The sequence below is a fragment of the Crotalus tigris genome, unplaced genomic scaffold (genome assembly GCF_016545835.1).
Source record: "Crotalus tigris isolate CLP2741 ecotype Arizona unplaced genomic scaffold, ASM1654583v1 scf7180000024384.25900115:4084858, whole genome shotgun sequence".
Lineage (NCBI taxonomy): Eukaryota > Metazoa > Chordata > Lepidosauria > Squamata > Viperidae > Crotalus > Crotalus tigris.
In genome coordinates this window covers 2,942,112-2,959,039 of record NW_024100554.1, presented here as the reverse complement: position 1 = coordinate 2,959,039, position 16,928 = coordinate 2,942,112, and the positions used below count along the sequence as shown (strand labels likewise).

Sequence of the window (16,928 nt, the reverse complement as noted above, 5' to 3'; positions counted from 1 at the left end):
TCATTTGTGATGGTTGCAGTGTCCCGGGGGCCATGTGACCCTCTTTTTGCAACCTTCTGACAAACATTTCAATGGGGAAGCCAGATTCACTTAACAACCACTGAAAAACTGCAGTGATTCACTTAACAACTGTGGCAAGAAAGGTCATAAAGTGGGGCAACATTCACTTAACAAATTTCTCATTTAGCAACAGAAATTTTAGGCTCAATTGTAGTCGTAAGTGGAGGACTACCTGTATAACATTTATTTGCTGCCTATCTCATATCCAATGACAAAATGGGGTTCACTTGCACTAAGCTTATGAATATTTTGCCTTCTTCGTATGTTTTTATTAAAATTCCACCCATGCTGTTTTACAGCACAGTGGCAAAATGGATGAAAACAGATTTGTAGCCGTTACTAGCACAAATGCAGCTAAAATCTTTAATCTATACCCAAAGAAGGGAAGAATAGCCGTGGGCTCTGATGCGGACATTGTCATTTGGGACGCCAAAGCTACAAGGTAAGGCCTGACCAATCCAACCCCATTTGTCCATCATGTCTCTGGGTAAAGCAAAAAGAATATATTTCTAAGACATAAATTCTGGTGAACAGAAGACATTTGATTTGAACTATTCGGTCAGATAGTTGGTCCCAGGCACAGTGCATTCTATGCAGAGGAATATCTCTAGCTCAGTGGTTCTCAACCTTTTTAATGCCACGACCCCCAACCGTTCGTAAGTCGAGGACTACTCAACCGGTTGTAAGTCGAGGACTACTCAACTTGTGCAGCATCGTTTGCAGAATGGGACTTTTGGCGGCTCAGCAGGGCAGAGACAGCCTGGACAATTCCTATTGGCTTTTGAAAGCCAATAGAATTAGACTCTATTCAAGAGAGTCTATTCTATTGGCTTTCAAAAGCCAATAGAATAAAAGGGAGTAGCAAAGCTAAGGAAAAGAGGGAAAAAATGGTGGACTGCGTTGTTTGGCGACCCCCGTGAAATCGTCATTCGACCCCAAATGGGGTCCCGACCCACAGGTTGAGAACCACTGCTCTAGCTGGACGTTTCTTTTTAAAGAAATCTGTCTGAACTGCTAATTAGATAGGAAAATAACAATTCCCTTATATAAAACTCCCCTTTTATGACCACGTAATCCCTTAATTTGGGGGAAATGAAATAAATATTTATTTATTTTGGGTAAAATTTGCATTTAGTTTTTTTATTTTTTTGCTGTTTTAAAATGTTTTTATTGTTTCAATTGTATTATTATTTATTTTTTATTGTAAGCCTCTCAGAGTCACTGATTGAGATGGGCAGCTGTAGAAATTGAATAAATTAAATTAAATTAAATAATGGTTGCAGTCTGTGCATTCCAGATATATTGTTGGGGATTATAGTTGAAATCCAATATGTCTGAGGACAGCAAGTTGGGGATGCATACCAAGTGAAACTACAAGCTATTGACACAACTGTTTTGCATCTTTGAGTAATAATCCAGGTATTCAAAGAAAATGGTGTACACTTGATTTGTGTGCAAGATTCTGTGTTTAATCTCTGCCAGCTCCAGGCAGCAGATCCCAAATATTAACCTAGGGATAAGTATTTCTTGAAACCATAGGAGAAGGTATATAACCCTTCCTCAACCTGATGCAACCTAACTATATTGGAATTGGAAATTCTGGAATTCCCCAATCATATTGGTTATGGAATTTTGGAAGCCTTTCTGAATATACTAGGTTGAGAAAGGCTGAGGCATAGCCTCAGTTCTGCATTTGAAGGACTCATGACACAAAGGCTATACTAAGACAGTCTGGGAATCACTGACTCAATACAACAGGAGGGTTGAAGAGGGCTAACATAATGCTGTAGCTATTTATCTGGACATACTGTAAATAAATCTATAAATCCTGTTTTGCTTTTCAAAATCAGCTTGTAAGTCAAAGTAGTTTAATTCTCCCAGTTTTTCAACAATACACTCAAGGTTTATTTGTTTTTCGGACTCATTTTATATCTTTTCTGAATCCATAAATTTAACATGCCAGCGCTATCTTCCCTGAGGATGTAACAGATAATTATACTTTCCTCCTTAAATTCTAGCATTATTCATTGTTGTGACAACAGCCTGGATGAATTTCATAGTCATAGTGAACCAGCTTCCTTCAACTTGGCACCCTCAAGATTAGGCACTCTAACTCCTATATTTACAGCACGCATAAACACTGGAAATGAGCTCTAGGGCATTTGGAGAGCTTCATCTGAGAGAAGGCTAGTTTTCATAAAACTACCTACCAACAAACCAACTTTGACAGAAGGCAAATATACATGTCACAGGATAATGTTGCAGGATCCAATCTCGATCAGTCATCAGGGCCAGCTCTGAAGACTTAACCTCTGGTCCTAGTTTTTCCCTATTTTCTTCATTTTTTTTTTGAAGAACAGGATTTTGAGATCATGTACCAGATAGCAGGTGACAAATCAGACCTATTTTATCTCCACTCAAAAATGAATCGTGGTTGGGCTTGGTTATTACTGTTAGTTTAAACCTCAGCATTAGAGAGTTCTGAGATTGCAAGATAGACCAAAACATTACCTAGGAAGAATATGGCAAAGCATTTTCATGCTGTAATAGAATAGAATAGAGCTGGAAGAGACCTGGGAGGTCTTCTAGTCCAGCCCCCTGCTCAAGCAGGAGAACCTATACCATCTCAGACAAGTGACTGTCTAGCCTCTTCTTAACAATCTTTAATGATGGAACGCTCACAATTTCTGGAGGCAAACTGTTCCACTGGTTAATTGTCCTCACTATCAGGAAGTTTCTCCTTAATTCTAGGTTGCTTCTCTCTTTGGTCAGTTTCCAACCATTCTTTCTTGTCTTCCCCTCTGGTGCTTTGGTGAATAACGTGACCCCGTCTTCTTTGTGGTAGCCCCTCAAATACTGGAATACTGCTACAATGTCTCCCCTATTTTTTCTTTTCTTCAGACCAGCCAAACCCAAGTCCCGCAGACGTTCTTCATATGTTTTAGTCTCCAGGTCTTTGATCATCTTACTTGCTCTTCTCTGAATTTTTTCCAAACTCTCAACATCTTTTTTGTGATATGGTGACCAAAATTGGCTGCAGTATTCCAGGTGTGGTCTTACTAGGGTTTTATAAAGCGGTATAAATACTTTGTGTGATTTTGATTCTATGCCTCTATTTATATAACCCAGGATTGTATTCGCTTTTTTGGCTGCTGCTGCACACTGCTGGCTCGTGGTCAAGTGATCATCCACTAGGACTCCAAGGTCCCTCTCACAGTTACTCTTTTTAAGCCAGGTCTCGCCCAGTCTGCCTTTGATTTTTTCTGCCTAAATGTAAAACTTTGCTAGGTTCAATATAAATTGTCCAGGTTTAATTAGTTGACCCTATCATCATGAAATATTTGATGAACGACTTTTATTAACTTTTAATTCTGAATAAGCTATTTTCCTGGCTAGCTTCTTTTTAAATATCATTGTTTTACTTCTGTGACAGCATAAAACAAAAACAACATAGTATGATGAATTTGCCCTTTATCTTTTATAAATAATTTACAATAATGAAAAAGTATGATGATGTTAAGTGTTATTGTTATTTTGGTTTGACTTTAATTCTTGCTGGAAATCTATTTTAATGATAAGTGGAAAAATGGATGAAAAATAATAAAAGGTTATTAAGAAAGGATGTCCATCATAAAATATATGCTGAATAGCAAATGGCCTCATTCACAACAGATAGATAAACCTCAATGCTGTAGATAGAACAAAATTGGATGTATTTTATTTATTTTTAATTCACTGTTATAAATTTATAACCTGGATAAATTAAAATAATTGTTTGGCATTTAACTTCAGTTGCACCCTATTTTTTTTTTTACATGTGCTACCATCTTGCCTTTTTTATTCATCCTGAAGATGCCTCTGATTTAGACCTTGTTTTATGACTGGCTGTTTACCAACTATTTAAAATTATGACAGACCTCCCCACAGATAGTTACAACCTGGTTTCAGAGTTACAACAACAACTGCCCCTCACATTGCAGTCACATTATCACATTTTGAGCACTTGGCAACCAGCCCACATTTATGGCCATTTGCAGCATCCCGTGGTCATGTGACTGTGATTTATTATATTTTTTGCCCCAAACTGGTGTTTACTTCCAGTTTTCTGCAAAAAAACACCCATTGGCTAAAATGGGTTTGCTTAATGACTACCAGATTCACTTAAGGACACAACATTAATTTAATGATCAGGGCAAAACAGGATGTAAAATCAGGTGCAGTCACATATGATCCATTTAATGGTGGTATTAAGACCTGATGGCACAGTGGTTCAAGTGCAGTATTGCAGGCAAACTCTGCCCACAGCCTGGAGTTCGATCCTGATAGGTAAAATCTATTGTGATGTCAGTAAAATGAGGACCCAGATTGTTAGGGGCAATATGCAAATAATGCTTACATTGTAAACTGCCCAGAGAGTGCTATAAAATGCTATGGGATAGTATATAAGTATATAAGTCTAAATGCTATTGCTATTGCTATAAGTTATGACCATAATTCCAGGCTCAATTACAGTCATAAGGATTACCTGTACATTTTTGATCTACCTTTTCGCCAAAGAAATCTAGGCACCACAGACAGCCTTTTCACCCTACCTTTTATTCAGTGGAATGCCTTATAAGGGCCTCTCATTTGGAAGCTGTCCTAGCCACATTCAGTTTACACTTGGCCTACTTTTGTAAAAGCATTGTGCCCTATTATATGACTAGATTTTAACCAAAGCTATATCTGCCTAAGTCCTTTAAGATGGTTTGCAGTATAGAAGGACAGGGAGGAAGAGAGAATCTGAAAGTGGGTGGAAGGTATCTTTTGTGGCAATCATCCGCAAAGCTCTGTATTGTGACATTCAAAAGGAAAATGTTGCATAAATTTGTATTCTGGGAATGTGGGTTTGCTGGGCAGAGAAGATATATCAGGCCCAAAAGCTGTGGCTATTTACTCTGCTGCTAAATATCTTACAGAGTTTGAGTGAGCTTAAGACAGAGCCTCAAGGGCCTCCCTGGAGGGTATGATTAAAATCTACAAAATTGAAGGTGTAGTATTAAATATGTGGTATTTCGGTAAGATGGTTAACTATGACAAAAGTAATGCAACTTCTACTTTTTGGAATTATTAGGATCCTGATTTTCAGTCCAAATAACAGATCTATATTGGCATATGAAAGTCATCATTTCAGTGAATTGGGGAGGTGTGTCTGACTTCGCCTGCTGCCCTAATAAGCCCTGAATGTTCTGTTTTGTGTCACGTTTCTGTCCCTGTATTTTGTCCCTGGTTCCAGATAGGAAACCTTAGGATTCTAGTAATAGTTTGTAAAGTTGATATTATTGTGACCTTCAGCCTGCCTTCGAACCACCCTATTTGATCTGGGCAAGTTTATGGTGCTGAGAGTTAAATTAGTTTTGCTCAGGGAAATTGCATTTTAGAACTACTATATTTTTTATTTGTTTTGTTTTGCTTCATTTTATTGAGCTGGCTTGGAACCGCCGTCAGCTTTGATGGATATAAGAGAAGACTGTTTGTGTTCTTTTACCTCTTTAGGCCTGAAGGAGTCTATAAGTGGTGTTCCAAGAGATGACTCTGACCCTGGATGCTGATTGTTTGTGAAATTAGGATCATCTCCTATAAAAAGAGTTTCTACTACTACATTACCAATTGAAGGGGGAAGGTATCGCCAAAGAAAAGAGAACAGAGAATGGCATAAAACTTTCAGAGTTAATTTATAGACAGAGATGTTAATTCGGAAAGAATGTACTGTATTGCTATAATTTTAAACAAATCCTACATCTCATTACAGCAGAGAAATCTTGGGCAGTAGAATCTACAGATAGTCGTCAACGTATGACTGTAATTGAGCCTGCTAATTACGGTCATACCTTGTGACAGTTGTAAAGCAGGTCACCCTGTGACCAACCCGATTTTATAATCATTGTTTGTGGTGGTTGTTAAGCAAACCTGGCAGTTGTAAAGCAAATGTGACAGTCATTAAGCGAAGCTGTGGTCAATAAGCGAAATGTTTGCTACAGAGTATTTTTTGCCAGAAACTATAGATGCTGCTTTTCAGCAAAAATGTTGTAAATCGCAATTGTGTGACCCTGGGAGTCTGCAAAGAACCATAAATGGCGGTTGGTTGCCGAGCACCCAAAATGCAGTCACATGACAACAGGGGAGCCTGGCTGTCAGAACTTTGGAACAAGGTTGTAAATACCTTTTGGGGGGGGGAAAGGGTCCGTCGTAACTTTGAATGGCTACTAAGTGATCAATTGTAAATTAAGGACTACTTGTATAGTTCTGGATAGTGGTAATTTCCTAAAATGTGGTATCAGATTTGAAGGTACATTTGTTTATTAAATTTATTTTAAAGATTTGTATGGGCACCCCAACTCACAAAAGTGCAATTCTTGGTGGCAAAATTTTTTACAATACAACAAAAATCCATAGAAACGACAACAAAAGACACACTTGGGGCACAAGCTTCTCTAGCATCCCAGCTCTAATGCCTGTGGGAACCACCAAGTTTTCAAGGCCTTCCTAAAAGCTAAATGGCTAATGTTCTGTTTCGTTCGCAAAGGCATTGAAACGAGGCAAGGAGGTAAAACAGTCTTCTCTTTATTTTCTCCAACAGAAGCAAAACAAAATGGCGCGGATTGTTCTTATACCCCCTTGCAGGGACAGTCATAGCCAATCAATGCAAGGCATTTCTCCCGCCTTGTGCATGCTCACAAGGCAGGAGACAGCCTGTCTGGTCCCGGGCATTTACGTGTCTGCCCGGGCCTTTCTACAGCCTCCTGCACCTGCTGAATGACTCATCAGGCCCAGCACATAACCACTGACATCTGCTGCATTGAGATGAGATGAAGTGTAACTGGCAATTATGGAAGAATAAGTAATAGATGTATTTGGATAATCTATGGTTTCTGGCTTGGGCTTTGTTGATTTTTTTGTCTGAAAATATGTGCAGGTTCAAGCAAGTATTTCTTTATTCCTGCATGTTTGAAATCATTAAAGCAAAGAAAGAAACCAGGCCTTTCCTGGTTACCAATATCCTTTGTGAGAAGCAAAGATCTTGGTGACAGTGTTTATTCCCCACCTTCATCTTGGGGATACTGTCAGTCCTCTACCCTCATTTTGGGAAGTTTGCTCTTTCTACTTCATTTAACAAGCTGATCGTGCATGAGTTATCTGCACTGGTTGTAGCTCAGTTCCTCTAAAAGTCCTAACCTGGATTTAGCCTTCTTACGTAAATAGCAAAAACCTTCTTAAGGCATTGTTCCTTAATCAAACTGAGAATACCCTTTTGAATTATATTTATACTTAACAGGGTAAGAAAGCTGTATTTGTGACTTCCGGTGGTTAAAGCGGTGGAAATGGCGGCTACTTTGTAGCCGTCCTCCTGAGATGGTGTCAGATCCGCGGAGCACAGCGTTCATCAGCTGGCCCGCGGCTCGCAATCCCCTTCCCGGGCGAAGGGAAGGGGTAGAGATCGCATGAATAGAGGTAGAACCTCTTAACCCTCCCTGGATTTTTATTTTAGGGGGGTAGAAAGAGTGCTCCCTCGGAGTTCATTGCCTTCTCCGCCTCTCAGCTGTCTTTGTTTCTTTGGAAACAAAGCGAAACGCCGCTACCATCTCCGTATTTAAAGTAACCGTGAGTAATCTTAAACCGGACAGAACTGTTTAAAGGATTTTATTTATAGTTTAGTTTTATTTTATTTTTTTTTTTAGTTTATTTAGTTTATTTAGCATGTGTTGATTTTTTCTTATTTTTTGAGCTTTCCCTTTTTTTTTTTTCCCGGGCGGAAAAGTGAGAGTGAAAGTAAAATGGCGTTTTGAAAGTTTTTTTTTCTTTTGAAAGACGGACTGGCTGAACTGTTGTTTAATACTGCTTTCCTTTTTAAGTTTTTCTTTATCTTTTGGGAGCTTTTAAATTGATTCCATTTTATCCTATTTTACCTTATTTTTAACTTTTGGACTATTTATTTTTTATTGGTATTTTTATGAAGAAAGAAAGATAAATTGAAATGGCTTCAAAACGACAACCAGCTACTACAGCTCCTAAGGTAACTTCTTCTCCTGCTACCTCTACTGTGCAACAACAACTTAAAATAATACCCTCAGTGCAGCAACCTAAAACTACTCCACCCTCACCTCCCCCATCTGGCACATCAGCACAAGACATTAAAGAAATAATGGTAAGTGCTGTGTCACAGTTTAGGGAGGAAATGAAGCAACTTTTGGAACAGAATAAATCTGAAAGCAAGGAAGAAATGAAGAAAGAGATGAAGGAGCTTTTAGAACAGAATAATACTATATTGAGGGATGATATACTTCTAGCTTTATCTGGAGTGGCCTCAGTGGTTGTGAAGCTGGACTCTAGAGTGGAGGAAATTGAAGAAACAGTAGAACTTTTGGACTATAAATTCCAAGATATGGAGAAAAAAGTGGAAACTTCACAAGATGATATTCTTATGTTCCAGTATAGACAGATGGAATATGCTTTGAGAATAAGGGGCCTGAAAGAAGATAAAACTCAAGATCTGATGGAAATGGTGATTAATGATTTGGCTGTTATTTTGAATATAGACAAAGATGAGTTACGTGGGGAAGTGGAAAGAATTTATAGAGTTAATTCTTGGATTGCAAAACAGAGGAATCTGCCTAGAGATGTGGTGATATATTTTGCTAAGAAGTCCTTGCGAAATCAGATTCTGCAAACTTTTTACAATAAAAGATTCCAGATTGCTGCTCAAGATATTATTATTTTAAAGGAAATTCCACCTAAAATTTTAAGAAGCAGAAAAGATTTTGCTTTTCTAGTAAATGAACTTAAAGCAAGACAAATGCCATTTAGATGGGAGATTCCGATGGGCATTGTTTTGAGCCATGCGGGGACACGTTATAGACTTAATACAGTTGCTAAAGCTAAGGAATTTTATAAAACGGTCCTGGGTGCAGGCTCACCTTTGCCCATGATGCACAAAGTCCTGAGTGATAAAGAGATGGAACAGAAATCTGAAGATACAGGTGCGATGACTGCTGGACAGGTGGTATGGATGTCTCAAGCAGAGGTTAAAGAACAGAGAATGACCCGTGCAGCACACAAACGTAAAGAAAAAGAACAACAGAAAAAAGAAAAAGAAATCAAAGAATCTACTCAGCAAATTGTTTCAGTGCCGGTGGGAGGAGCAAGACCCAAAAGCTCTGCAACATATTCTTCAGTAGCAGAATTTGAGGGGATCTTCTCCAGGCTTAAGGCCAAGGGAGATGGCAAAGCTCCTGACCTGGAATGTTAATGGATTAAATATTCCTCAAAAGAGAAAAAAAATCTACCATTATTTGAAACAACACAACAATGATGTTATTTGTTTGCAAGAAACTCATATTACATCTAAAGACCAAAAATACTTAAACAATCCTCGTTTGGGATCTCATTTTGTATCTCCCGCCCCTGGGAAAAAAGGGGGTGTGGTAATTTATGTTAAACAGAACTTATCTGCTACCCTGTTAGAATCAGATCCTCATGGAAGATATGTTATGCTTGAACTTGGTTTATATGGCAAGAAAATTCTTATTGTGGGGTCGTATGCACCAAACCAGCAACAGGAGCAATTCTATAGGTTGCTACATCAGAAAATAACTTTGTTGGACTATAGATCTGTGATTTTAATGGGAGACTGGAATGGTGTCTTAGACATACAAAAGGACAAAAAAGGCTCTTCTACCTTTTTTAAACAGGCTAAACTACCTAAAGCCTTCTTTGACATGAAAGAAGATTGGGAATTGAGGGACTATTGGCGTGAACGTAATCAAGAAGAAAGGGACTTTACCTTCTTCTCAGATAGACACCAATCTCTTTCAAGAATTGATTTCTTTTTGATTACAACAGACTTATACAACAGGGTGAAGAATGTAAAAATTTTTCCTAGGACATTGTCTGACCATAGTCCAGTATGGATGGAACTGTTTGCTGAGAAAGAAGACAGGAGATCCTGGAGGGTGAATGAGAATTTATTCAAACAAGAAAAAAATGTTCATAAATTAAAGGAATGTTTAAAGGAATATTTTGCTTTAAATATGAATAAGGGAACATCAATGTCAATGGTGTGGGATGCAAGTAAAGCTTTTATGCGTGGTATCTTGATAAAAATGAATAACTTGCATAGACAGAAACAGACTCAGAAACGTAAAGATTTAGAAGAGGAGATTAAATTAAAAGAGAAACTTTTAATTTCAAATCCTTTAGCCGAAAAGGTGAAAGGAGCTTTAAAACTGTTAAAAACATAATTTAATATGTTGATGGCTGATCAAGCTGCAACCAATTTATTATTTATGAAACAAAATATATTTTGTAATGCTAATAAACCAGGGAGATGGCTGGCTTATCAGTTAAGAAAGAAACAGAAACAGAGGAATATAGATAAAATAAATTATAATGGTAAATTGGTTTATCAGAAAGAATTGATTAAGAAATCCTTTTTAGAATACCATCAAAAATTATATAAGAGTGCCAATATTCAAACTACAGATATAAACAATTATTTAGGTAAAGTTAACTTTCCTAAATTAACAGAAGATCAGGAAAAAGAGATTAATGGCTTAATTACTAAAGAAGAAATTGTTACAGCTATTAAACAATTGAAATTGGGCAAAGCGCCGGGTACGGATGGGTTGACATCTATCTATTACAAAACTTTAGTAGAAGAGATGACTCAACCATTGTGTGAATTGTTTAATAACTTATTACAGGGTTTAGAGATCCCTCCATCTTGGCGTAATGCATTTGTATCATTGATTCCAAAAGATAATCAAGATCTTACATTGCCTAAAAATTACAGGCCTATATCTCTTTTAAACGTGGATTATAAAATCTTTGCAAAAATTTTAGCTAATAGGTTTATGGGGATCTTGCAGCAGTTTATACATAAGGATCAATCGGGTTTTATAACTGGAAGATATATGAAAAATAATGTTAGACAAATTATTAACTTATTAGAGTATCTAGAAAAGAATAACCAAGTCTCTGCAGGCCTGATATTTTTGGATGCTGAAAAAGCCTTTGACCAAGTGAATTGGCAGTTTATGTTATGTTTAATTAAGGAGATGAATTTTGGACAAAATATATTACAAGTATTATCTAATATATATCAAAAACAGACTGCTCAACTTATTGTAAATGGGGGTTTGTCAGAGGCTTTTGTAATAGAAAAAGGAACAAGACAGGGATGCCCGTTATCTCCGTTATTGTTTGTTTTAACATTGGAAATTTTGTTGATTAAAATTCGGGAGTCTCAAGAAATAAAAGGAATAGAAATTAATAAAAAAGAATATAAATTAAGAGCCTTTGCAGATGACTTGGTTGTTACTCTGTCTCAACCTACCTGTTCGGTGGTAAAATTATTACAATTGATTCAACAATATGGATGTGTTTCTGGTTTTAAAATTAATAATAATAAGACCAAAATATTAGCTAAAAATATGACTAATGGTGATAAACAGGTTTTAGTTAACTTAACAGATTTTGAAATTGTTGATAAGGTAAAATATTTGGGGGTCACATTATCTGCTTCTAATGCAAAACTGTATAAAAATAATTATGAAAAGCTGTGGATGGAGGTACAGAAGGATTTAAAAAACTGGAACAATCTACAGTTATCCCTTATGGGTAGAATTGCAGTTATCAAAATGAATGTCCTGCCAAAGTTTATTTTTTTGTTTCAAATGTTACCTATTTTAAAGAATGAACGTAATTTAGATGAATGGCAAAAAGGTATTAATAAATTTGTTTGGGCAGGGAAAAAACCAAGGGTGAAACTTAAAATAATGCAAGATTTTCGTGAGAGAGGAGGACTCAAGGTACCAAATATGAAATTGTATTATGATGCTGTAGTATTAACATTGATCAGCGACTGGGTGAATTTAACAAATATAGAAATACTTCATTTGGAAGGTTGGGACTTACTTTTTGGATGGCATGCCTATTTAATATTTAATAAAAAAGTGGATTGGGTTTTTAAGTCTCATATTATAAGAATCTCTTTGCTTAGAGTGTGGAGAAAGTATTATAAAAGTGACTTCAAAATACCATTATGGGCTATACCTCGGCATGCCATAGAAGGCATAAGGAAAGGGGTTAATATGGATATGGTCTCTTATGCACAGTTACTTAGATGGGATGGCCAAGATTGGCAGTTAAAATCTTTGGAAGAATTAACGCATGAAAATTTAACTTATTCATGGTTCCAATACAGACAAATAGTGGACAGATGGAAGATGGATTGTAAAATGGGCTGGCTTAGAGAAGATGAAGCTCTTTTAAAACAAGTAAGAGATCAAAGGCCAACCCATATTAAGAGAGTTTATGGGGTTTTAGTGGAATTGGACTCAGAACCTGAATTAGTTAAAGATTGTATGATTAAATGGGCACAGAATATTGGTGAAACGATTTCAATGGATACCTGGGAACTTATTTGGATAAGAAATGTTAAATTCACACAAGCGCAAAATTTAAGAGAGAATTTTTATAAGATGTTTTATAGATGGCACCTTGATCCAAAGAAAATGTCCATTATGTACCCTAATCTGCAGCCGAAATGCTGGAGATGTGGACATTTGGATGCTACTTATTATCATACTTGGTGGACGTGTAAGCATATAAAAGCTTTTTGGATTAAGATATGGTGGAATATCCAAAGAATTTTTAAACGGAGGGTAAAATTTACTCCGCAATTATTTTTACTAGGTATTGTTACTGATTGTGATGCTAAGGAGGTTATATTGATGTTAAATTTGATTACAGCCGCTAGGCTGTTAATAGGGCAATATTGGAAGAAGGAATCCTTGCCTACTTTGCAAGAGTGGTTTCACAAAGTTTCGTATCTGGCAGAAATGGCAAAGATTTCGGCTTTTTTAAAGGAGCAATCTCAAGAGAAATTCTTTGCAGTATGGGAAAAATGGATAAATTTCATACAATATAATTTGGATATGGAAAAATACCATTTAGCTTTTTTGTAACTTGTAATGATTGTTTTTTCCTTCTTTCTTTCTTCCTTTTTTCTTTACGTATTTACTTATATATATATTTTTTTATATATATGTTCTATTTTTCGTCTACTTTTTTCTTTTTTCTTTCTCTCTCTCTTTTCTTTTTCCCTTTTTTTTCTTTCTTTTTTAGTATATATTATTCATTTTAAAGCTTATGTTATGCATATTATTATTATATATATTATTATTATGACCTTTATTATTTTTATTAATTATCTTATAAATTGTAAACGTTATTTTTTAAAATTTGTTAAATAATCCTATATTCAGTTCTGGGAAGTCGGGGGGGGAGGGTGGGGTGGTTTGGGAGGGGGGGGATGTTTATTTGTAAAATTTTTGAAAAATTTCAATAAAAAAAAAAAAAAGAAAGCTGTATTTGTATGAAAAAAATGTATTGGAAGCAGTGAGAGTGCAGATTTATGAGGGACAACACCATTGGAAGAAAAATTAGAATAAGTGTCATGAGAAAAAATATTATAGAATATTACACTTATGTATAACCCCTTATATACCAATATATCTGTCTGGCTTATGCAAAGATGCTAACTATGAATCCATCTGTTCAGGATGTTTTACTACTGCAATGAGCAGAGTTGGACCAGTTACCTTAATTACCTTTTCCAATGCTATGATTTTATGTCAAAACATTTCTTTACCTAACTTGAAGGACATGGGTAACTTAGAGCACTTGGTATTGTGCTAAATGAATTCCTTTTTTCACTGATTTATTTACAATAGCACTTCAATATTTGAAGTGTACTATGGGATCATGGATATATGCCACATGTAATCTATGCTATGTGTTATTATGAACATGAATTGCATTTTATGGTCTTTTTTCTGAGAAATCAAGGCAACTTACACAGATATCTCCTTGATTATTTCTTTCCACTGCAAACACAGATAAACAAAAAAGGTTTCAAATTTGGAAATTTTCGAAATTAGAGATGGTTGTTTCAACCATTTAGGAAGTAATCCTAGCTCAAAATACGTTCAGAATGATCAATCAAGCAGGGCCACATAATGAATGTTTTGCATGCCATCAGTCACAACCAGTGCTTTTTTTTCGAAAAAAAAAAAGGGCTGGAACTCACACATGTCATACAACCTACCTTGCCTACCCTACAAGGTTCCATCCAAAAAAGGCGCCAGAACTCTGTTTTGGATGTTCTATGACAAAAAAGCCCTGGTCACAACATAACTTAGGTTGAAACCAATCCATAAGCATGCAGTGAGTTGAATGTCCCCATGAATATAGCCAGAAAGTATTTTCAAAATGTCTTATGGAATTCTATGAAATAAACTTGGAAGTCAAAAGTATTTGAAGGGAAAATTCACAGTTGAAAAATTTCAAATGGTGTTTGCAATAGGAATTATAGAAAACGAATCTATTTGCAGTCCTGCATCCTCTGAGTAACTTCTTCTCATTCTCTCTCTGTATTATTCTATGCTGAGTAACTTCTTGGTAGTTGTTCAATCAGTCTGGGCCTTCCCTTTATCTTTGAGTTATTCTCCCTATCACATTCCTAACTCTTACTTAGTTCCACCAACATTGATTTAAGGAGCTTCAGGCAAACAGTTCCTTAGCCATTTTTCAGACTCTTTTTTTTTTAGTGTTTTGAAGCTTTTCCATTTGAATATTTTCAGTGATTCAATGAACTATATTACTATTTCAGAGTTTCTTTCCTTTCAAACTGATGACTGCATGAACGGTTCTACAGAAGCCTCTTCAGTGTTCATAGACATGCTGTACGGTTCCAAAATGGGAAGAGACTTTCCTTTCTTAGGAAAATATTTCTAATTTATTTTTATTAATATATCAAATTTAGGGACTGCCTATCTCACTCCCAGATTGACTCTGGGCGCTGTACAATTAAAAACCTAACAATCATATAAATATCAATATTAATTTTGTCTCAAAACTTAACTTACTTAAAACTCTGTCTGCTTCAGTGGAACTGCCAAAGGAGTGTTTTTGACATTGCTGCTCTGTTGTTGTTGTTGTTGTTGTTGTTGTTTTGAGCTTTGAAAGTTCTCAGGAGGTTTAAATTCTGGATTAAAACAGAAGACCCAAAATGTTCTTCTTTCAAATGCAGGACTATTTCAGCAAAGACACATCACCAGGCCAATGATTTTAATATATTTGAAGGAATGGTTTGCCATGGAGTTCCCCTTGTGACCATTTTACGGGGCAAAGTGGCTTTTCAAAGTGGAGTCTTTCATATCAAAGCAGGAGAGGGGAGATACGTTCCTTGTGACCCTTTCCCAGAATATGTTTACAAGCGAATTGGGCAACGGGATCAGGTCTGTATTTATATATTGCTTCTTTTCTTGATTAAAAAAAATATTTGAGGTTTTGTATGTTTCATGAAATGGGAGGTTGCAGAATGTTCCTTTCTCTTTCCTTTGACAAAAATAGAACAATCAAACCATAGCAATTTTTATTAAGTCTTTTAACTGAACTCGTAGTTCTTATGGCTTTGAATCATATATCTGAAGGTTCCCTAATTTGTGTGGGGTTTTTTTTAAAAAAAACTTGTCTGGAGAATTCTGGGAGCGGAAGTCCACAAGTCTTAAAGTTGCCAAGTTTGAAGATCCCTGCTATAGAAAATATAGAGGAAGTTATACCTAAAGATAAGCTTATTATATAATATTTGGAGGTCTTCAAACAGAAGTTGGATCTGTCAGAAGTGCTCCAGTAAATTCTGCACTCATTATGTATGTTTTGACTTTTATTCGGGTTTTCTCCCGTGTCAAATTGGAAGTGTCTTGATGCGGGAGAAAACCCGAATAACCAAAGACCTACATACAAACATATGTCTTTAATAATTTTGAATATTAGAATCCCAGGTATGGACATTTAAAGTCAATCAGATAAAAATAAAGAGCTCTGGGATGTAAGGTAAAAGGCTTTTTTATTAATTGCTGAGGTTGTTAACGAAAGCTCAGCAATTAATAAAAAATCCTTTTACCTTACATCCCAGAGCTCTTTATTTTTATCTGATTGACTTTAAATAAATATATATGTATATTCAGATTCTATATATACAGTTAATGCTACCAGTACATGCACATGAGGCATCTATGACAGTAAGAGCATAATGACAATGGAACCAATTAACTGGAATAATGTTGGATTGCTCTTCATTAATTTTTCAAACAAAGGCTAGACTGTCATCACTTGGGAATATTTTAATTTGGATGTCTGCATAGAGCAAGGAGTTGGATTATAAGTCTAAATGATTTCTTCAATTTCTTTAATTTTATAAAAACAACTTCAGAATTCTGTGTACGATGTGACAATTCTTGGAGGAAACCAGAATTTGATTTATCTCAATTCATTGATATGGTGCTGAAATTCTGCAGAACTAGAATTTGAGGGGTGGGTGGGGTGGAAGTAAGGAGGGGGATGAGGTATTAGGAGTTTTTATGCTACCTTGAAGGCCATGCAGCTGTCCCTCAATAATCTGGACAAGTAAAATTGACAAGAATTTTGTCAGTTTCCTCCTCCTTTTTAACATCTAGGCCAAGTTGCAAAGCATCAAGACTGTTAGGTATTCTATTTTTTTTTTTTTCACTTCACCATTAAGAAAATAAAAAAAAGTTTAAAAAATTAATTATATCGTTGCAGGAATGTCAGCCTGTTGCTGTCAAGCGAGCACCTTATGTTGGAAAAGTGGACAACTTCCCTGAATCAAAATAACCTCATAATATAGTTAGTATTCTTCAGGTAACTGTCTCATTTATTCATTATTTGCTTGAGTCCAAGCTTGGCAGACAAGTACAAATAGGCTCAAATCTTCATCCAATAATTTCTTTATTGGAGTAAAAGTA

General features: G+C 36.0%; 1 protein-coding gene across 1 annotated transcript in view; it reads left to right on the top strand.

The window, feature by feature from the left end:
* Nucleotides 1-16,928, top strand: part of DPYS (dihydropyrimidinase) — a 49,723-nt gene that overhangs the window by 29,548 nt on the left and 3,247 nt on the right. Inside the window, exons 7-9 of the mRNA XM_039328923.1 lie at nt 360-502; nt 15,191-15,398; nt 16,726-16,824. Coding sequence (XP_039184857.1) covers nt 360-502; nt 15,191-15,398; nt 16,726-16,797 — 423 coding nt within the window. The 3' untranslated portion in view covers nt 16,798-16,824. The remainder of the gene's footprint in view (nt 1-359; nt 503-15,190; nt 15,399-16,725; nt 16,825-16,928) is intronic.